The 22528-nt window shown below is 46.0% G+C and overlaps 1 protein-coding gene across 1 annotated transcript in view; it reads right to left on the bottom strand.

Moving 5' to 3' along the window:
• The window catches only part of LOC121282405 (flocculation protein FLO11-like), a 32100-nt gene that overhangs the window by 7705 nt on the left and 1867 nt on the right, over window positions 1–22528 (bottom strand). Inside the window, exons 2-3 of the mRNA XM_041196122.1 lie at window positions 12013–12089; window positions 6242–8286 (exon numbers count right to left, since the gene is read on the bottom strand). Of these exons, the coding sequence (XP_041052056.1) occupies window positions 6242–8286; window positions 12013–12089 (2122 nt within the window). The remainder of the gene's footprint in view (window positions 1–6241; window positions 8287–12012; window positions 12090–22528) is intronic.

Below are 22528 nucleotides of genomic sequence, written 5' to 3'. Positions count from 1 at the left end.
CTTTTGATTATGGCTCATGAGGTTTGACCCCACTACAGAATATTTCCAGGGCAAGCACCAGGTGCTTTGTCCTGTATTCCTGTGGGGAAACCTGCAGAGAACAACATTCACTTTGTTGAGGATCTGGAGTCCTACCTCTCCTTTTCTACCAAGTTCCTCCTGATGACCACCCAGAAAATAGAAGAAACTTGAGAAGCTTGGAAAGCTGATGCCGAGTGTGCACAGATACAGACGTACTGCACTACAGGATGGTCTGCATATGTTCCTAGCAATTGCACTCTGAAGCAGAGCTTTGAAGAGTGTCATCGCCTTAGTCTTATGGATGACTTGTTAGTCTATAATGACTGCATTGTCATTCCTAGGGTCCTTAGGCTAGACATTCTCCAATGGCTGCAAGAGGGACACTTGGATATCACCAGAGCCAGGCAGAGAAATCATGGGCCCTAGAGTTTCTACTCTTTCATGGCCTCTTATTCCCCACATTCCCCAGCCCCCCAACCCGAGTTAACCCTCCCCCTTAATCTTGTGTGCTATTTTCCCCCTTTTAAAATTCGCCAATCAATTTACCAATCACAGAATTGATGACACCCATTGCTGGCATCTGGTTACAAATGTTGTCTGATATATATGCAGCATGGTATTAAGAGCAGCAATGATATAATGCAGTGTTAGTTTGTTTGTGGTCTATAAGTGATCACACTGTGACTATTAAACAAACCAGAGAGTACAAATTTTACTTTATCAGCATCATGCAATATTGTTAATTTGACGGAAAAGTGTCCCAGTATTATATATAAAACATGTGCAGATGATAACATTGATTTTAGTGACTGTCTCAATCCTCATTGACATGTTCTGCACATTGCATCATATGAACATAGTGACAGTAGATTCATAAACAAAAGCAGAAAATGCTGGAATAACTCAGCAGGTCTGGCAGCATCTGTGGAGAGAGGAACAGAGTTAACGTTTCAAGTCCGTATGACCCTTCTTCAGAGCTGTTTTCTCAGAGGTAAGTCGGAGATGAAGACAGTCACTGAGGGAGGAAATATGGCTATGAAAGCAAGTTCTAGTAAACACCTTGTCAAACACCAGAAGGGAAATAGAAAGTGATGAAGGTGAACAGGACAAAAGAGACAAACGGAAATCCTGTCGGAGAGAAGAGCAGTCATTCTTCAAGGTAGGCATTCCTGGAAGAGAAGTGGCAGTGAATTAAACACTAAGACAAAAGCAAAATACTGTGAATGCTGGAAACCTGAAACAAAATGCTAGAAAAACTCAGCAGGTCTAGCAGCATCTGTGGAGAGAGAAACAGAGTTAACGTTTTGAGTCCGTATGACCCTTCTTCAGAGCTGAGACAGTAAATTGTAATCAAGAATCTATCTAGCTCTGCCTTAAAAATATTCAAAAAATCTGCTTCCACTGCTTTTTGTGGAAGAGAGTTCCAAGGACTCACAACCCTCTGAGAGAAAAATTCTCTCTTCATTTCTTTCTTAAATGAGCGACCCCTTATTTTTGAACAGTGACCTCTAGTTCTATACTCTCCCACAAGAGGAAATGTCCTATCTACATCCAACCTATCAAGACCCCTCAGGATCTTAAAGGTTTCAATTAAGTCACCTCTTACTCTTCTAAATTCCAGTGGATACAAGCCTAACCTGTACAGCCTTTCCTCAGAAGACAACCCGCCCACTACTGGTATTAGTCTAGTAAACCTTCTCTGAACTGCTTCTAATGCATTTACACCTTTCTTTAAATAAGGAGACCCATACTGTACACAGTACTCCGGATGTGGTCTCACCAATGCCCTGTATAACTGAAGCATAACCTCCCTACTTCTGTAATGAATTCCACTCACAAGAAATGATAATATTCTATTAGCTTTCCTAATTACCTGCTATACCTGCATACTAACCTTTTGTAACTCATGCACTAGGATGCCCAGATCCCTCTGAATCTCAAAGCTCTACAATCTCTCACTATTTAAGTAATAAGCTTCCTTTTTATTCTTCCTGCCAAAATGAATGATTTCACATTCGCCCACATTATACTCCATTTGCCAGATCTTTGCCCAGTCACTTAGCCCATCCATGTCACTTTGTAGCCTCCTTACACTCTCTTCATAATTTACTTTCCTCCGTATCTTTGTGTTGTCAGCAAATTTAGCCACCATTCCTTCTGTCCCTTCATCCAAGTCATTCGTATAAATTGTAAAAAGTTGAGGCCCCAGCACTGATCCCTGTGGCACACCACTCGTCACATCCTGCCAACCAGAAAAAGGCCCATTTATGCCAACGCTCTGCTTTCTGTTAGCTAACCAATCTTCTATCCATGCCAATATGATACCCCCCTACACCATGAGCTTTTATTTTCTGTAATAACCTTTGATGTGGCACTTTATCAAATGCCTTCTTTGAAATCTAAGTCCCCTTTATCTACAGCACATGTGACTCCTTCAAAGAACTCCAATAAATTGGTTAAACATGATTTCCCTTTTACAAAACCATGTTGACTCTGCCTGATTGTCTTGAATTTTTCTAAGTGCCCTGCTATAACATCTTTAATAATAGCTACTTACATCTTCCCTACGAAAGATATTAGGCTAACTGGCTTATAGTTTCCTGCTTTCTGTCTACCTCCCTTTTTGAATAAAAGGGTTACATTTTCTATTTTCCAATCTAATGGAACCTTCCCCGAATCTAGGGAATTTTGGAAAATTAAAACCAGTGCATCAACTATCTCACTAGCCACTTCTTTCAAGACCTTGGGGTGTAGTCCATCTGGACCTGGGTGTTTGTCAACCCGCAGCCCCAACAATTTGCTCAATACCAATTCCCTGGTGACTGTAATTTTCATGAGTTCCTCCCTCCCTTCCATTTCCTTATTTACTGCTATTTCTGGGATGTTACTTGTGTCCTCTATAGTTAAGATCAAAGCAAAATACTTGTTTAATTTGTCCGTAATCTCCCTACTTTCCATTATCAATTCCCCAGACGCACTCTCTATAGGACCAACGCTCACTTTTTCTTATTTAAGTATCTATAGAAACTCTGACTATCTGTCTTTATGTTATTAGCTAGTTTTCTCTCATACTCTAATTTTTCCCTCATTATTAATCTTTTTGTCATTCTTTGCTGTTCTTTATATTCTTTCCAATCTTCTGACCTGCCACCTGTCTTTGTGTAATTATTTGCTTTCTCTTTAAGTTTGATACTGTCTTTAACTTTTTTAGTTAACCATGGACGATGGGCCCTCCCCTTGGAATTTTTCTTTCTCTTTGGAATGTATATATTCTGTGTATTCTGAAATATCCTTTTAAATGTCTGCCACTGAACTCCTACTGGCATATCCCTTAACCTCATTTTCCAGTTCACTTTAGCTTGCTTTGCTTTCATGCCCTCTTAATTGCCCTTATTTAAGTTTAAAATATTAGTCTTGGACGCACTTATTTCTCCCTCAAAATGAATGCAAAATTCAATCATATTATAATCACTGCTACCTAGGGGTGTCTTCACTAGGAAATTATCAATTAATCCTATCTCGATGCTCCAAACCAGGTCTAGTATAGCCTGCTCTCTGGTGGGCTCCAGAATGTGCTGTTCTAAGAAACTATCCCGAAAACCATGATTATTGCTGCACCTTTCTGGCAAGCTCCCGTTATCTCTTCTTTTATCCTCTGTCCTGCTGTGTAGTTACAATTAGGGGGCCTGTACCCCACTCCCACAAGTGACTTCTTACCTTTATCATTCCTCATCTCAACCCAAACCACTCCTTCATCCTGGTTTCCTGAACTTAGGTCATCCCTCTCTAATATGCTAATACCATCATTAATTAACAGAGCTACCCCTCCATCTTTTCCTAACTTCTTGTCCTTCCTAAATGTCATGTATCCTTCAATATTCAGGTCCCAACCTATGTCATCTTGTAGCCTTATCCCTGTAACGTCTATCAGATCACACTTATTTCTATTTGCGCTATTAATTCATCTGTTTTGTTTGAAAGCTACATGCATTTAGATACAGAGCCCTTAGTTTTGTTCATTTGGAGCAACAGGCACATAGCTCTTGAGTGCCCTAAATACCCATCAACCATATCTCAAAGCGACAGAGAAAGAAAAGGTGGGAGAAAAAGAGGACCACTACTGCGCAAACCAGACCCAGGTGTACAACCGTCACCACAAAGCACAGGATCTACCAGCACGCTCGCCAAGGGAGTCTGTCTGGGTCCGAGATCAGAGCTGTCTCAGCCAGGTTTTGAGTCGGTCCATTCGTCTACATTCCTATCTTGTGCACACTGACCACGGTGTCCCCAGGTGGCACCGATCTGCTCTGGGTATCCACCAGAAGACGGCCTTTACAGGATTGGATTGTCTATCCAGATGACCAAGAAGACAACCTGACCAACTTACTAAATGGTTCACAGGCCCCTCCACAGGAAAACTGAGATCCTAGCGCTCTTTCAAAGGGAGAAAGAACAGGATCCGACAGACTAGCCAAACCACCACAACATCTTTCCCTATGACTCAGGTATGGTAACAGTGACTTTTGGGTGGGGGTGGGAGGGTAGCTAATGAATAGAATGAAAGATTGTGAGGGAGATGTAGTATCAAATGTTAATGGCAAATATGTTAATAGATACTATATGTAATGTCACACCATTTGTCTCTACAACTCAGCAAGGGATGCCTCATGCTTATCTGTCCCTGTACCTAGTTGTATAAAGTTAATAAATGTTTGGAAGTTCCTGGATGGCTGTTTCCAGTAGCCTCTGTTAATACTCCCTGGGATCTGATGATACTTCATGAGTGAAGGGAGCAGAGAAAATCAGACAGTCAATGTCATGACAGCAACTATGAATGGAAAGATCTAGAGAGGGTAAGAGGCCAGAGAGAGGGGCCCAGGTTGAATGAGAATAGTGAAGGTGGGAGAAAAGGTTCCAATGTGATGGCGACGGAGAGATTTATGGCCAAAGAAGTGGGGGCAGAGGCAAAAGTGATACAAATAGAGCTCAGCATTGTGGTGAACTTGAAATTCACTAAGGTAGGGAGAAGTGGGGGTTAAGGGGATGAAGCTGAGGCCTTTGACGAGGACTGATAATTCAGGGATAGAGAAGGGAAGGTTGGAATGTATCATGAATACAGGGCAAAGGGGTGAGATTGGAAGAACCATTGGAGTCAGAGGAAAGTAAAGGAGAAGAAGGATTTGGAGGGGAATTGGTCTCCCAGAGTTGTTGATACCTTGACATCTGAAAAGGAGAGAAACAGATTTTGGTTAAAGTGCTGGATAAGACAAAGGATTAAATGAAACTGTGAACCAGGACAAGTTTGAAATAGATAGGGTCAGCACTGCTGAAGAGAGAGGTTGAGAGGGTGCATGACGTGGCTCATGGTGTTGAACTTAGATTCCAGACAGCAGCAAGGGTCGTGATTTGAAGAATGCTTAATATCTTGGAGAAATATTTAACCATGGGTGGATTCAAAACAGGAAGGGTGGAATTTCAGTTGGAACCCATGTGGAATAAGTCAGAGGCAGAGTCAATGCTGAAGAAAGAAATCCTTGAGGTCACTGAGAAGGGGAGCTTTCATGGATGCAGGATCAAACAGGAGGAGGGAGCTCAGATAAAAAATCAACTTGAAATATTAGGCAGAATCTTCTGAGGAGTGGCAATCACCACTGGATTGTCACTCCGCTCCCATTTTTTTTTTGCATAAGATGGAGCTCAACATTTCTGGTCCGGATTTCCGAAACGGGCCTCTTCAGGAATGTGGAGCGTACCTGTTCTCAGAGTCCGCCTTCATATTGCAGGATCATTGGAGGAAGCCAAGCCAGAGCCCTTTTTTAAGGCACTAGCTGCCATATTTTGGTAACTTTTCATTCACTAACACAGAGTTAGAAATTGGGCTCTTGATTAAACAGATATTTTCTGCACAATATAACACCCCCTAAAAAGCTTTCTAAAAAGGCAACAATTTTTAAACAGTCTATGTTGTCATCCCTAAGTTAAGATGGCATCTTCTGTACCCCCTTATGTATGTAATTGTTTAAGAAGGACTAGGATATGACACACAGCAAGATGTAAACTAAAAAGCTGATCTCGAGCGGGGTAATGCACAAGGTGTGTGGTAACCACCCTGATGTTTTGCGTACCTGTCCTGTATTCATTGGTCGGAATAGTTAGATAGATGATTGACACTGGATAAGCTACCAACCCCCAAAAAAGGGCATATAGATTAGTGTCATACTGATGGTAGTGGGCTGAGGTAGGGTGGACGTGCTGGAGAGGTCCTTGTGAGATACTGCTGAGGCACTGGCGCTGAGGCGCTGGGGCTGAGGCACTGGCGCTGAGGCACTGGCGCTGAGGAGCTGGGGCTGAGGCACTGGTGCTGAGGCGCTGGGGCTGAGGCACTGGCGCTGAGGCACTGGCGCTGAGGTGCTGGGGCTGAGGCACTGGCGCTGAGGCGCTGGGGCTGAGGCACTGGCGCTGAGGTGCTGGGGCTGAGGTGCTGGGGCTGAGGCACTGGCGCTGAGGTGCTGGGGCTGAGGTGCTGGGGCTGAGGCACTGGCGCTGAGGTGCTGGGGCTGAGGCATTGGCGCTGAGGCACTGGCGCTGAGGTGCTGGGGCTGAGGTGCTGGGGCTGAGGCACTGGCGCTGAGGTGCTGGGGCTGAGGCATTGGCGCTGAGGCACTGGGGCTGAGGTGCTGGGGCTGAGGAGCTGGGGCTGAGGCGCTGGGGCTGAGGCACTGGGGCTGAGGAGCTGGGGCTGAGGTGTTGGGGCTGAGGAGCTGGGGCTGAGGCACTGGGGCTGAGGTGCTGGGGCTGAGGAGCTGGGGCTGAGCAGCTGGGGCTGAGGAGCTGGGGCTGAGGTGCTGGGGCTGAGGAGCTGGGCCTGAGGCACTGGGGCTGAGGAGCTGGGGCTGAGGTGCTGGGCCTGAGGCACTGGGGCTGAGGTGTTGGGGCTGAGGCACTGGGGCTGAGGTGTTGGGGCTGAGGAGCTGGGGCTGAGGTGCTGGGGCTGAGGAGCTGGGGCTGAGGCACTGGGGCTGAGGTGTTGGGGCTGAGGAGCTGGGGCTGAGGTGCTGGGGCTGAGGTGTTGGGGCTGAGGAGCTGGGGCTGAGGTGCTGGGGCTGAGGCGCTGGCGCTGAGGCACTGGCGCTGAGGCGCTGGGGCTGAGGCACTGGCGCTGAGGTGCTGGGGCTGAGGCACTGGCGCTGAGGTGCTGGGGCTGAGGCACTGGCGCTGAGGCGCTGGGGCTGAGGCACTGGCGCTGAGGTGCTGGGGCTGAGGCACTGGGGCTGAGGTGCTGGGGCTGAGGAGCTGGGCCTGAGGCACTGGGGCTGAGGAGCTGGGGCTGAGGTGCTGGGGCTGAGGAGCTGGGCCTGAGGCACTGGGGCTGAGGAGCTGGGGCTGAGGTGCTGGGCCTGAGGCACTGGGGCTGAGGTGTTGGGGCTGAGGCACTGGGGCTGAGGTGTTGGGGCTGAGGAGCTGGGGCTGAGGCGCTGGGGCTGAGGAGCTGGGGCTGAGGCACTGGGGCTGAGGTGTTGGGGCTGAGGAGCTGGGGCTGAGGTGCTGGGGCTGAGGTGTTGGGGCTGAGGAGCTGGGGCTGAGGCACTGGGGCTGAGGTGCTGGGGCTGAGGAGCTGGGGCTGAGCAGCTGGGGCTGAGGAGCTGGGGCTGAGGTGCTGGGGCTGAGGCGCTGGCGCTGAGGCACTGGCGCTGAGGCGCTGGGGCTGAGGCACTGGCGCTGAGGTGCTGGGGCTGAGGCACTGGCGCTGAGGTGCTGGGGCTGAGGCACTGGCGCTGAGGTGCTGGGGCTGAGGCACTGGGGCTGAGGTGCTGGGGCTGAGGCACTGGGGCTGAGGGGCTGGGGCTGAGGAGCTGGGGCTGAGGTGCTGGGGCTGAGGTGTTGGGGCTGAGGTGCTGGGGCTGAGGCGCTGGCGCTGAGGTGCTGGGGCTGAGGCACTGGCGCTGAGGTGCTGGGGCTGAGGCACTGGCGCTGAGGTGCTGGGGCTGAGGCACTGGGGCTGAGGTGCTGGGGCTGAGGCACTGGGGCTGAGGGGCTGGGGCTGAGGTGCTGGGGCTGAGGCACTGGGGCTGAGGGGCTGGGGCTGAGGTGCTGGGGCTGAGGCGCTGGGGCTGAGGTGCTGGTGAAGTTGCAGGGCTTGTTGGCCTTCTTCAGAATCGATGAGGAGGAGGAAGACAAAGTCAACACACTCTGTGCAACTGGTTGACTGCCGTCCGGGATCAGCAGACTGCTCTCAACAGTTACAGGGCATGTACCTTTCTCTGTCTAATTAGTTAATGTATCATATCTAAATGTTGCTTCTTAATAAACTCAATAAACTATCTTAAAATTACACATGAATGGTTAGCTGCCTATTTAAATATGTGTGGTCCTGAAAGCAGAAATCTTACAACAGTGAAAAGCTTTGAGACATTTAAATAGCTTTTCAGTGTGTTAGTGACTGAGTGTGAGTGAGGTACATGGGTACGGTTGGTAGGGTGGCAGGTAGGTCAGGTGGCATGATGGGCAGGGTGCCAGCTCGGTAAGGTGGTAGGGTGTGTAGAGTGGTGATTGTGGGCCAGGTTGCTTTGGGAGGGGAATCGGAGAGTCAGGGGAGAGTTGGAGGGTTGGGGGGGCTTGGGGCTGAGTTGGAGGTCGGGGGGATGAGTGGGGAGTCAGTGGGAGGTGGGTGGTGGTGGTGGTCAGTTGTATAGTTGCCCAGAAGTTAGACATTTTTCTTGTTAATATTTCCTGGGTAACTAACCAGGTAAGTTGGAATTGTCCAAAGCCTCCGACTCTAACTCAGATTTGGAGACTTTTTCAGAGGGCCCCTGGGAGCATGTGAACTGCCCATTAGAAGTTGAAGCTTCCTGGGCAATTCCTGCAGAATCCTTATGTTAGGACTTCCGAGAGTTCCCGTAGCACATTTCTGGGTATGTCCATTCTCTGACTATCCTGAGACTGGAAGATCTGGGCCATTAGTTATGTTTTCCTCTCCATAGATGCTACCTGACCTATTGAGTATTTCCAGCCTTTTCTGTTCCTAATGTAAATTTCCAAAATCTGTTTTTGTGTAGTGGTGAAAGAGGAACAGGTGGAAGGCCAAGAAGACAGTGATGATGAAGAAACAATGTCACTCACTCTAAGGCTCATAGGCACCAGCTCAGATACTGACACTGCACATAATTTAGAGGATGGATTCAAAGGCTGATCTGCAGCTGATGGGAGAGTGGGCATAGTGGCCTGTACCCAGGCTAAGGAAAGTGTAGGTGCCAGCTCACTAGAGGTTTCGTATGAGTCTCATTGCAGAGAACTCAGATGAGCATTACAAATTACAAATGAAAGGGGCAGATTACAAATGAATGCTGGTGAGTTTGCAGAATTAAATGCTTGTTGCATTGGAAGCCCAGTCAGAAAACCTGCATCTAATGTCAAGGACCATGGAGCAGTCTGGCATCAACTTGGCACAGGTCTTTGTGAGCTTGGAGACCATCCTTTCCAGCATGGAACTGCTGGTCAATTCCATTAACAGCCTTGTAGACCTAACCGTGATGGAGTGATTGATTGCTGATATCTCAGCAAAAGCAGGAGGTGCATTGTCTGGATGCTACTGTGAAAGCTCGAGTTCTGTCATACTAGCTAAGGGAGTTGCCATGCCTCAGACTGCTGCCATTGTGGATGTGGTCGGCAGTGCTCAAATGGGGCTTGCAGGGTGGTACAGCAGTCCAGCCATTTTTGGTCCTTTAGAATGCCAGGATTGCCGAGGAGAAGCCGGGGGAATGGCAGTGTAACATGAAGCTGCTGTCCAGTCTTAGGATGACAGCATCCATCTTCCCACAACTGACATTTTGCCAGTACCCGGATTGCTGCCTGTCAGTCAGACAGGCCACACTTTTATCTTTGCACAGTAGCCAAGTGGACCCTGTGATGGTAACACAGTGAGGGTGAAGTGTGGGACAGTTCATGAATAGGGTATTGGAGTTGCATTCACTGGGTTGGCAGTGGGGTATGTTGTTTACACACAACCTGGTCTCAAAGGGGTTCTCTAGGTTGTTTCCTTTCTTCTTCTTCTTCCTGCTCACTAGGTGGTTGTCACATCGCTGGTGCCAAGGGCTGTGTCCTCTTGATGGTGAGGTTGTGCCTCATACAATAGACCACCAGAGACTTGACATCCATTCTGCTGAGTATTGCAAGGCTCTTCCAGTGTGACCCAGGCAGCAGAAGCATTGTTACAACCTGTCAATGATCTACTCCATTACATCTTGTGTATCAGTATGACTTTCATTGTAAACGTGCTGCCCACATGTGTATGTGGGCTATGCACTGGAGTCATGAACCATGTGGCCAGCAGGTATACAGTAGTCATGCTTTGATTTGCCATGACGGCTTAACCGCTGATGGCACAGTGGACTGACACAGAATGAAGGCATCATGACTATTGCTGGTTCTGGCCATTGACCTGCATGACACACTGAGTATGGTAGCACACCAGCTGGATATTGAGAGAGTGGAACCTATTCTGGTTGGGATACATCTCAGAGTTGATGTGCAGCACTTGCAAATAATGTGTACAGTCAATGGCATCCTGCACCATGGGGAAGACTGCAACCCTCACAAAACCATATGCTCACTTCATCTGTTTCTCTCTGTCAAAAGAGTATGAAATGTATTCAGCTTTTTTGAATAGACAGTGTCAGTGATCTTTATGCAACAGTGGAAGGTGAAATTCAAGATATTGGAAATATCTGCTCCAGCCTGGAAGGAGCCAGATGTATTTAAGTTCATGACCATGGTCACCTTCACAATTATTGACAATACCATCCTTACTCTGACCTGAGGTTGCAGCAGTGGCTGCATCAGGTTGAAGATTTCAGCGATGATGTCCTTATAGAATTGTAGATGCTTCACACCTTGTTCCATTTGCATGAGGTGTAGGCAGGGGAATTGCTCCCTGAATATCCTGGGCAGATATGGCCACCTCCTGAGAGCAGTTCTCCACCTCCTCCTCCTCCTCGTTCTAGCAGCTTGTCCTGCCCTGTGTTGCCTTGGCCTATTCTTCCAGTCATTCAGTATTCTGTGGAATGTCTACCACTGTACCCATGTCTGGGGGGAAACTGGTTTGTCCAGAAGTCAGGACCAAGTCCTTCAGCACCTACCACACATCACCCTGTAGATTTTAACAACTTTAAAGAATATTCATTTGGTAGTACAGATCTTGAAGGTCACTGTTAAAAGAGACACATTGCAGCTTTTCGTCTTGCTCTCATCAGGACATTTGCAAGAATACCAAATGTAAAGGGAACAACAATTAAAATACTTCATGAAAAGAAAGTGCTGATTGGTTAGCAAATATGAGAAGTATACTTCTCATGAAGTTTAAATTGTTATTCCCTTTACATTTGGTATTCTTGTGAATGTCCTGATGAGTACAAGATGAAAAGCTTTGACATGTGTCTTTTTTCAGCAATACTCAACTTCAAAGAAATCAATCAGCAATTAACACGAAAGCAGTTGATGGTCCCTTTAAATGGTTCTTGTGGGCGGGGCTCTTCTTGGTACTGAATGCATGTTTTCCCATTTATGATTTTAAATGAGTGTGTTAGTAGGAGCATTGTGCTCCAAAATGGCAGCATTGGCATTAAATCATCTTGATCTGCCTGCTCTGCATTCTTCCGGTAGGCATTCATTGTGGAAAGATTAACACCCTCACCAAAATAGTATCTGTATGACTTGTACCAAAGTGCGTGTACATAGATGCCATTTTGAACTTCTAAGGCTACTCATAACATTCCAAAAATTGGCATTCTGCATCCAAACTTTATGACGATGGATTGGTAACAATGCACCTGGTGCATGAATGCCCTGGCTTGGAGCATTTCCTGTGCTGACAAGGCGGTGCTGAGTCTAGTTAGATAAAGAATTATGTGCTGCTGCAAGATCTACTGTTTAAAGCTGGATTCATTTATAGATTCCTGCAAGAACTGTGGAATTTATCTTCTCAGTTCACAATACTTGATCTTCGTGATGGACAATTGAGTCTTTGATCCTCTTGTTAGAGAAGTAAGTCAATGTGATGGTGTCTGCTTGACCTGAGAGATCACATCAATACTGAACATGCAAAAGTGCAGAACAAAAACAGAATTACCTGGAAAAACTCAGCAGGTCTGGCAGCATCGGCGGAGAAGAAAAGAGTTGACGTTTCGAGTCCTCATGACCCTTTGACAGAACTTGCGTTCGAGTCCAAGAAAGAGTTGAAATATAAGCTGGTTTAAGGTGTGTGTGTGGGGGGCGGAGAGATAGAGAGACAAAGAGGTGGAGGGGGGGGTGGGGGTGTGTGGTTGTAGGGACAAACAAGCAGTGATAGAAGCAGATCATCAAAAGATGTCAACGACAATAGTACAATAGAACACATAGATGTTAAAATTAAAGTTGGTGATATTATCTAAACGAATGTGCTAATTAAGAATGGATGGTAGGGCACTCAAGGTATAGCTCTAGTGGGTTTTTTTTTATATATAATGGAAACAGGTGGGAAAAGGAAAATCTTTATAATTTATTGGAAAAAAAAGGGAAGGGGGAAACAGAAAGGGGGTGGGGATGGGGGAGGGAGCTTACGACCTAAAGTTGTTGAATTCAATATTCAGTCCAGAAGGCTGTAAAGTCCCTAGTCGGACGATGAGGTGTTGTTCCTCCAGTTTGCGTTGGGCTTCACTGGAACAATGCAGCAAGCCAAGGACAGACATGTGGGCAAGAGAGCAGGGTGGAGTGTTGAAATGGCAAGCGACAGGGAGGTTTGGGTCATTCTTGCGGACAGACCGCAGGTGTTCTGCAAAGCGGTCGCCCAGTTTACGTTTGGTCTCTCCAATGTAGAGGAGACCACATTGGGAGCAACGGATGCAGTAGACTAAGTTGGGGGAAATGCAAGTGAAATGCTGCTTCACTTGAAAGGAGTGTTTGGGTCCTTGGATGGTGAGGAGAGAGGAAGTGAAGGGGCAGGTTTTGCATTTTTTGCGTGGGCATGGGGTGGTGCCATAGGAGGGGGTTGAGGAGTAGGGGGTGATGGAGGAGTGGACCAGGGTGTCCCGGAGGGAGCGATCCCTACGGAATGCCGATAAGGGGGGTGAAGGGAAGATGTGTTTGGTGGTGGCATCATGCTGGAGTTGGCGGAAATGGCGGAGGATGATCCTTTGAATGCGGAGGCTGGTGGGGTGATAAGTGAGGACAAGGGGGACCCTATCATGTTTCTGGGAGGGAGGAGAAGGCGCGAGGGCGGATGCGCGGGAGATGGGCCGGACACGGTTGAGGGCCCTGTCAACGACCGTGGGTGGAAAACCTCGGTTAAGGAAGAAGGAGGACATGTCAGAGGAACTGTTTTTGAATGTAGCATCATCGGAACAGATGCGACGGAGGCGAAGGAATTGAGAGAATGGGATGGAGTCCTTACAGGAAGCAGGGTGTGAGGAGCTGTAGTCGAGATAGCTGTGGGAGTCGGTGGGTTTGTAATGGATATTGGTGGACAGTCTATCACCAGAGATTGAGACAGAGAGGTCAAGGAAGGGAAGGGAAGTGTCAGAGATGGACCACGTGAAAATGATGGAGGGGTGGAGATTGGAAGCAAAATTAATAAATTTTTCCAAGTCCTGACGAGAGCATGAAGCGGCACCGAAGTAATCATCGATGTACTGGAGAAAGAGTTGTGGAAGGGGACCGGAGTAGGACTGCAACAAGGAATGTTCCACATACCCCATAAAGAGACAGGCATAGCTGGGGCCCATGCGGGTACCCATAGCCACACCTTTTATTTGGAGGAAGTGAGAGGAGTTGAAGGAGAAATTGTTCAGTGTGAGAACAAGTTCAGCCAGACGGAGGAGAGTAGTGGTGGATGGGGATTGTTCGGGCCTCTGTTCGAGGAAGAAGCTAAGGGCCCTCAGACCATCCTGGTGGGGGATGGAGGTGTAGAGGGATTGGACGTCCATGGTGAAGAGTAAGCGGTTGGGGCCAGGGAACTGGAAATTGTTGATGTGACGTAAGGTGTCAGAGGAATCAGTGCAGGCCTGAAACAATGTTCAAATGCAAAAACCCTTGATAACTTTGCTGTCCTAAGGTAGATCAGAAAGGCAAGACATGGCACAATATTCATTCTCTGAGGGAAATGTTTACTTCAACAGTTTCTGAATTAATACTTCAAAATTTTAACTAAAGCAATGGAATGATAGAAAGACTGAAGACAAGCTGAAGACTGCTGTGAAGTAGCATGGTATCATGTTCAGATATGTTGGAGCTGAAGTCGAGATTGTTCAAACTTGTTCTCAGCATATTCAGGGTGGCTGGAATTTTCCAAGTTAGACACCAGTGTCATTCAGGGCAATGCTTAATGCTTAAATATTTTGTTCATTTTTTAAAAAAACCTTAATAATTTAGTTAGGTGTTTTATTGGTTGAAGGTTATGTGATGGAATCTCCAGGAATGCATCCAATCAAAGTTGGCCACTCTACCTGCAGGTTAGGCCAGAACCTGGATATTTCAGATCCTGGCCTTCCCTGGAACATTCCAAGAGGGCCTTGCTTCTGTCTACCCCAAAGGAGGTCAATAGTGAAGAAGGGAACGGTACCAGGATTTGAGATTATCAGACTGGAAATTGCCATGTTGATGTCTCACACCTTGTTCCATTTGTTTCAGGTGTAGACAGCAGAATTGCTCCCTGAATATCCTAGGCAGATATGGCCTTCTCCTGAGAGCCCTTCTTCACCTCCTCCTCCTTCCAGGAGCTTGTCCTGCTCTATATTGCCTTGGCTCATTCTGCCAGTCATCCTGGCATGACATTGGCAGGTTAAGCTGCTGAATTGAAGTTGTTGTATTGACCTATCCAATAATGGAAGTGGACCCATCTTGGCAAGAGTGGGAGAGTGTTCCAGATGTGGTAAAGGTATGGCAGGACTCCTGGTGCCCTGGGTCGCATGGGAACCTAAAGCATGCCTGTCCAGGGGGTATGCAAGTGACATAAAAGCAAAAAACTGCGGATGCTGGAAATCTAAAACAAAAACAAAAATACCTGGAAAAACTCAGCAGGTCTGGCAGCATCTGCAGAGAGGAACACAGTTAACGTTTCGAGTCTGAATGACCCTTCAACAGAACTAAGTAAAAATAGAAGAGAAGTGAAATATAAGCTGGGGTGGGGGGGGGTGGGTGGGACAAGTAGAGCTGGATAGAGGGCCAGTGATAGGTGGAGATAGCCAAAAGATGTCACAGACAAAAGGACAAAGAGGTGTTGAAGGTGGTGATATTATCTAAGGAATGTGCTAATTGAGGGTAGAAAGCAGGACAAGCAAGGTACAGATAGCCCTAGTGGGGGTGGGGTGGGGGTGAAGGAATTGAAAAAGGCTAAAAGGTAGAGATAAAACAATGGATGGAAATACATTTAAAAATAATGGAAATTGGTGGGAAAAGAAAAATCTATATAAATTATTGGAAGATAAAGGGGGGGATTGAAAAGGGGGTGGGGATGGAGGAGAGAGTTCATGATCTAAAATTGTTGAACTCAATATTCAGTCCGGAAGGCTGTAAAGTGGCTAGTCGGAAGATGAGGTGCTGTTCCTCCAGTTTGTGTTGAGCTTCACTGGAACAATGCAGCAGGCCAAGGACAGACATGTGGGCATGAGAGCAGGGTGGAGTGTTGAAATGGCAAGCGACAGGGAAGTCTGGGTCATGCTTGTGGATAGACCGAAGGAGTTCTGCAAAGTGGTCACCCAGTCTGCGTTTGGTCTCTCCAATGTAGCGGAAACCGCATTGGGAGCAACAAATGCAGTAGACCAAACTGAGGGAAGTGCAAGTGAAATGCTGCTTCACTTGAAAGGAGTATTTGGGCCCTTGGATGGTGAGGAGAGGGGAAGTAAGGGGGCAGGTGTTGCACCTTCTGCGGTTGCAGAAGTTAGGCACCTTACAGTCTTCCGGACTGAATATTGAGTTCAACAATTGTAGATCATGAACTATCTCCTTCATCCCCCTCACCGCACCACACCCCCCCCCACTCCCCCGCGCCTTAAACAAGCTTATATTTCCCGTCTTTTCTATTTTTACTTAGTTCTGTTGAAGAGTCATACGGACTCGAAACGTTAACTGTGTTCCTTTCCGCAGATGCTGCCAGACCTGCTGAGTTTTTCCTGTTTTGGATTGCCAGCATCCACAGTTTTTTGCTTTTACCCTTTGACCCAACTACTTCTGGCTGGCTGTCAGCATCTCGAACAACATCCTCCTCAGCAACTGGCTTTCTTCCATTTAATTATTATCTAAAATAATTGGTCTTTTTTGTCAAATTACTCAATTTCTCTCAATTTAGTCTATTGCATTTGCTGCTCCCCATGCGGTTTCCTCTACATTAGAGAGACCAAAAGCAGACAGGGTGACTGCTTTGTGGAATGCCTTCGGTGTGTCCACAAGCATGACCCACACCTCGCTGTCACTTGCCATTTCAACACTCCATCCTGCTCTCATGCCCACATGTCCGTCCTTGGCCTGCTGCATTGTTCCAGTGAAGCTCAACGTGAACTGGAGGAACAGCACCTCATCTTCCAACTAGGCACTTTACAGCCTTCAGACTGAATATTGAGTTCAACAATTTTAGATCATGAACTCTCTCCTCCATCCCCAACCCCTTTCCGATCTCCCCCCACTTTTTTTTCCAATAATTTATACAGATTTTTCTTTTCCCACCTATTTCCATTATTTTTAAATGTATTTCCATCCATTGTTTTATCTCTACCTTTTAGCCTATTCCGATTCCTTCACCCCACCCCACGCCCACCAGGGCTATCTGTACCTTGCTTGTCCTGCTTTCTACCCTTAATTAGCATATTCCTTAGATAATATCACCACCTTCAACACTTCTTTGTCCTTTTGTCTGACATCCTTTGGCTATCTCCACTTATCACTGGCCCTCTGTCCAGCTCTATTTGTCCCACTCTCCGTTAACCCAGCTTATATTTCACCTCTCTTCTATTTTTACTTAGTTCTGTTGAAGGGTCATTCGGACTCGAAACATTAACTGTCTTCCTCTCTGCAGATGCTGCCAGACCTGCTGAGCTTTTCCAGGTATTTTTGTTTTTGTTATGCAAATGACATGACTGCTTGCAGACCAGAGTCAGAACTGTGGGTCAACGGTGATGGATCCTGGACTTCATGCTCTGATTAAAGGCCAGTAGGTTTTTGGCCTGTGTTATATGCAATGACTTAAAATGAAAATCTACTCAATCCACCTGGGCCCCATGCAACAACCAAAAAAAAAAGCTCAGTGTGCCCCAAAGCTTTGCTGGCAATGACATGTATTTTGTTAGGAAATAGAGACAGTTTAAGTAAGTTATATTGGTATTTGTAGATGTTAGTAATGAGTTTTAACTTTAATATTAAAATTTGATTTGTATTTCTGTATCTCTGTGTTAATAAAGGTCAAATTGAGTTTTAGTTTCACTTTAAAGGTGCTTGCATTTCTAGTGAGAGTTTTATGACTGTAAGCTAATTTAAGCAAACAAGGGTAGAAATAAAGTATTTTTGCCTAGCAATAGGGATGCAGAGGCCCATGTCCCTCCCACAAACACACAGAAAAACTAAAGAAGCAGCAGTTTTGAGTTCAGTTTTGAAGACAGCTGCCAAAAGTTAAAAAAACAAACCCACAATCCAGGGGTGGAACAGGAGAAAGTCCCAAGCACACCTTCAAGTCAAAGGAAAGACAGGAACCTGGAAAAGGCCCTGTTAATAAATCTGAGACTGAGGGGCAGAGAGAAAGTCTCAGAGCTTCAGATTTAAAGACACAAAAGCTACAGAAAGCAGATTTAAAATGAGAGCAGCTTGCAAGAGGCAAGAAAGTCCAAAGAGACAACTGAAGGTCTGTAACTCTTTACCATGGACATGTGAAGCAGTGGTACTGTTGACAGCTGAGTCAGTGGGAGAGAGTGTATGGAAGACAGCTTGAATGTATATGGTGACCCACAGGAAAAGAACATCGGAAGGAGAATTTGAAACTCTGGAGGTGAAGGCATTTGAGAGAAAGCTTCAGTTTGGGAGAAGATTACATGGCAAGTTCTTGGAGAGTAGAGATTGGAAACCCTCATAGGAAAGATGGAGTTCAGTCAGACCGGTTGACTCACGGTGTGACAAGCATCTACGGGGAGTTGAGGAGATATCCATAGTTTGGGGTGTCATCTGTCACTTGCTTTCAGAGTGTGGTGTGCCTGACCACAGGGTGCCTATTGATACATGGACTGTGTACTTACTGTGAACATTAAAGTATAAGATAGCTTTTGTAACTTGTGTTATCCTTACACATCTGTATATATCTGTAAAAGGTATAGTTGTGGGTGAAGGAGTATTGTTATATATTTCATCATTTTTTTGTTAAATAAATGTTTAATTCTTTTGTTCAAAGTGCATTAGCTGACTCCAGTGACTGTTCAGTGGCTACCCTCCACGTATCTAAATAGACAAATAAGGCTGGGCTCCGCTCTGGGATCAGGCTTGTCCAGTGGTAACCTCAGCTGGGAATCGTAATTTACTGTTGTAAGTTAGGAAATGCAGCAGCTGATTTACATACAGCAAGCTCCCACATTTAGCAATGACTAGATAATGTGTTTGTAGTGATTTTGATTGAAGATAAAAACTAGGTAAGACATCGGGGAGAATTCCCTACTCTTTAAATAGCACCATGGGTTCACCAAAGACAACAGACAGGACATTGGTTTAACATTTCCTTTGAGAGGTGTGTTATGATCAGGTGAACAGAGGTGAAATGCCTCTTCTTATTTCCTCCATCCTCTTTTGACTGCAACAGGTTTCTTTAAAAAGATATATTGGCCAATTTTTTTTTTACTCATTCATGGAATGTGGATGTTGCTGGCTAAGCCAGCATTTATTGCCCATCCCTAATTGCCTTTGAGAAGATGATGGTGAGCTGCATTCTTGAACTGCTGCAGGCCATGTGGTGTAGGTACACCCACAATGCTGAGAGAAAGGGCATACCGGAATTTAACCCACCGATGGTAAAGGAACGGTGGTATATTTCCAAGTCAGGATAGTGAGAGGCTTGGATGGAAACTTCCAGGTGGTGGTGTTCCCATGTGTCTGCTGCCCTTGTCCTTCTAGATAGTAGTGGTGATAGGTTTGGAAGGTGCTGTCTAAGGTGGCTTAGTGAATTCCTACAGTGCGTCTTCTAGATGGTACACACTGCTGCTACTGCGCATCAGTGGGAGTGAATATTTATGGACATGGTGCCAATCAAGTGGGCTGCTTTGTCTTGGAGTATGTTAAGCTTCCTGAGTGTTGTAGGAGCTGCACTCATCCAGGCAAGTGGCGAGTATTCCATCACACTCCTGGCTTGTGCCTTGTAGATGTGGGCAGGCCTAGGAGAGTCAGGAGGTGAATTACTTGCTGCAGGATTCCTAGCCTCTGACCCCTTTTTATATTATTCATTTACAGGATGTGGGTATTGCTGGCTAGGCCAGCATTTATTGCCCATCCCTAATTGCCAGTGAGAAGGTGGTGGTGAGCTGTCTTCTTGAACCACTGCAGACCATATGGTGTAGGTACAACCACAGTGCCTTTAGGGAGGGAGTTCCAGAATTTTAGGGCAGCGACAATGAAGGAACAGTGATATAGTTCCAAGTCAGGATGGTGAAAGGCTTGGAGTGAAACTTCCAGTTGGTTGTGTTCCCATGTATCTGCTGTCTGCTGCTCTTGTCCTTCTACATAGTAGTGGTTGTGGGTTTGGAAGGTGCTGCCTAAGGAACTTTGGTGAGTTTCTGCATTGCATCTTACAGATGGTAGACACTGTTGCCAATGTACTTTGGTGGTGGAGGGAATGAATGTGGATGGGGTGCCAATCAAGTGGGCTGTTTCGTCCTGGATGGTGTCAAGCCTCTTGAGTGTCGTTGGAGCTGGACTCATCCAGGCAAGTGGGGAATATTTCATCACACTCCTGACTTGCGCCTTTTAGATGGTGGGCAGTCCTAGGGGAGTCAGGAAGTGAATTACTCACTGCAGGATTCCTAGCCTCTGACCTGCTCTTGTAGCTAGTCCAGTTCCGTTTCTGTTCAATGGTAACTCCCAGGATGTTGATAGTGGGGTATTCAGTGATGGTAATGCCATTGAATGTGATGGGATGATGGTTAAATTCTCTCTTGTTGGAGATGGTCATTACCTGGTACTTGTGTGGTGCAAATGTTACTTGCCACATGTCAGTCCAAGCCTGGATATTGTCCAGGTCTTGTTGCATTTGGACATGGGCTGCTTCAGTATCTGAGGAGTGGTGAATGGTGCCGAACATTGTACAATCATCAGCGAACATCCCCACTTCTGACCTTACGATGGAAGGAACTTCATTGATGAAGCAGCTGAAGATGGTTGGGCCTAGGATTCTACCCTGAGGAACTCCTGCAGTGATGTCCTGGGACTGAGATAATTGACCTTCAACAGCCACAGCCATCTTCCTTTGTAATAGCTATGACACCAACCAGTGGAGAGTTTTCCCCTGATTCTTATTGACTCTAATTTTACTAGGGCTCCTTGATGCCACCCTCAGTCAAATGCTGCCTTGATGTCAAGGGCAGTAACTCTCACCTCACCTCTGGAGTTCATCTCTTTTGTCCATGTTTGAACCAAGGCTGTAATGAGGTCAGAAGCTGAGTGATAGTGGCAGAGCCCAAACTGAGTGTCAGTGATCAGGTTTTTGCTAAGGAAGTGCCCTCTGATAGCACTGTTGTTGACCTCTTCCGTCACCTTACTGATGATTGAGAGTAGATTGATGGGGCAATAACTGGCCGGGTTGGATTTGTCCTGCTTTTTTGTGTACAGGACATACCTGTTTAATTTTCCACAACGCTGGGTAGATGCCAGTGGTGTAGCTGTACTGGAACAGCTTGGTGACAGGCATGTCAAGTTTTGGGGCTCAAATCTTCAATACTCTTGCCAGAATATTGTCAGGGCCTATCGCCTTTGCAGTGTCCAGTGCCTTCAACCATTTCTTGATATTTTGTGGAGTGAATCGAATGAGCTGAAGATTGACATCTGTGATGCTGGATGAGGCCAAGATAGATCATCTACTCAGCATTCCTGGCTGAAGTGCACTTCTAGCAAATACTTCAGCCTTATCTTTTGCACTGATGTACTTTGCTCACATCAGAGAGCATTTAACTGTTTACATGCTGTGATTGTAAAAGACACAAGATAAAGGTTTTCTTGAGTTTTCTTTCCGAAAGGAAAATGAGAATAGCTTTTATTTTAAATATCTTATATTTAATCCAGTCTAAGATAAATAATAAAAACACTTCAACTTTCATGCACACACACACGCTCAGCTTCACACATACAAAAACAGTTCACAAAGTGGAAGGATACATTAAGAAATATTTTAAAGTCCAATAAAGATTAAAGTGATACGAATCTCATAGATTGATGTATCCAGGCTGAACTCGGTAGACCTTCTGATTTCAGGGTTGAGGGGTCCAAAGATGTAAACATATGATTCATCTGTTCTTCTAGATACAGCAACTGCTGGGTTGAGTTCTTTTGTAATCTCTGCCTGCAGCACAATGAGTCATACTGCAGATAGGGGTTAAGCTTGTAAAAATAGGTGGTGAGAGACAGAGATGAAGACCCAAATGGAGTCTTCTGTTCTGTTCTTTTCCAGACTTGTTTGTTTCTTCCTTGGCCTTGGAGTAGGTAAGACTTGTTACCTGAAGTCAGTTTTTGTGATGTGGGCACCTGACCAATACTTCCATTGTCCACATTAATATTAGAGTCATTGGTACACAATGAGAAAAGGATGATAGCTGTTCACACCTACTTACGATGAACTGGTCCCTCTGCAGCTCTCTTTGTTAAGAGTTGTTCAGAGACATGAGCACAAATTTTCATCAAAAACAAAAAATGCCGGAAAAACTCAGCAGGTCTGACAGCATCTGTGGAGAAAGGGACAGAGATAATGTTTCAAGTCCATATGACTCTTCTTCAGATCTAAAGGGAGGTAGGGATGTAATGAAATATATGCTGATTAAGGAGGGTGGAACCGGTATAGTGGGATAGAAGGCTAGTGATAAGTGGAGGCAAAGGAGAGACGGCAAAAGATGTCATATAAAAAAGGACAAAGAGTTGTTAATGGTGGTTGTACTGGTTAAAGGAGGTGCTAATGGTGACATTAAGGAAGCAAAATATGATAATGGCCAGACCAGGGTAAGCACTCTGGAAAGTAACAGATGGCCCTAGTGGGAGAAGAAAGATCGAAAATAAGCTAAAAGCTGGGGATAAAACAATGAATGAAGATGGAAATAAATGTAAAAACTAATAATAATGAAAATAAGCGGAGAAAAAAATTAAAATTAAAATAAAATAAAATAAAGATGAATATGGAGAAAAGGGGGATGGAAAAGGCGGGGGGGTGGGGATGGAGGAGAGCGATCATGGTTGAAATAGTTGAACTCAGTGTTAAGTCAGGAAGGCTGTAAAGTGCCTAGTTAGAAGATGAGTTGCTGTTCCTCCAGCTTGC

This window comes from Carcharodon carcharias, chromosome 9 (assembly GCF_017639515.1).
Source record: "Carcharodon carcharias isolate sCarCar2 chromosome 9, sCarCar2.pri, whole genome shotgun sequence".
Classification (NCBI taxonomy): domain Eukaryota; kingdom Metazoa; phylum Chordata; class Chondrichthyes; order Lamniformes; family Lamnidae; genus Carcharodon; species Carcharodon carcharias.
Note: the sequence above shows the minus strand (reverse complement) of the source record. Positions and strands in the feature narration are given on the sequence as shown.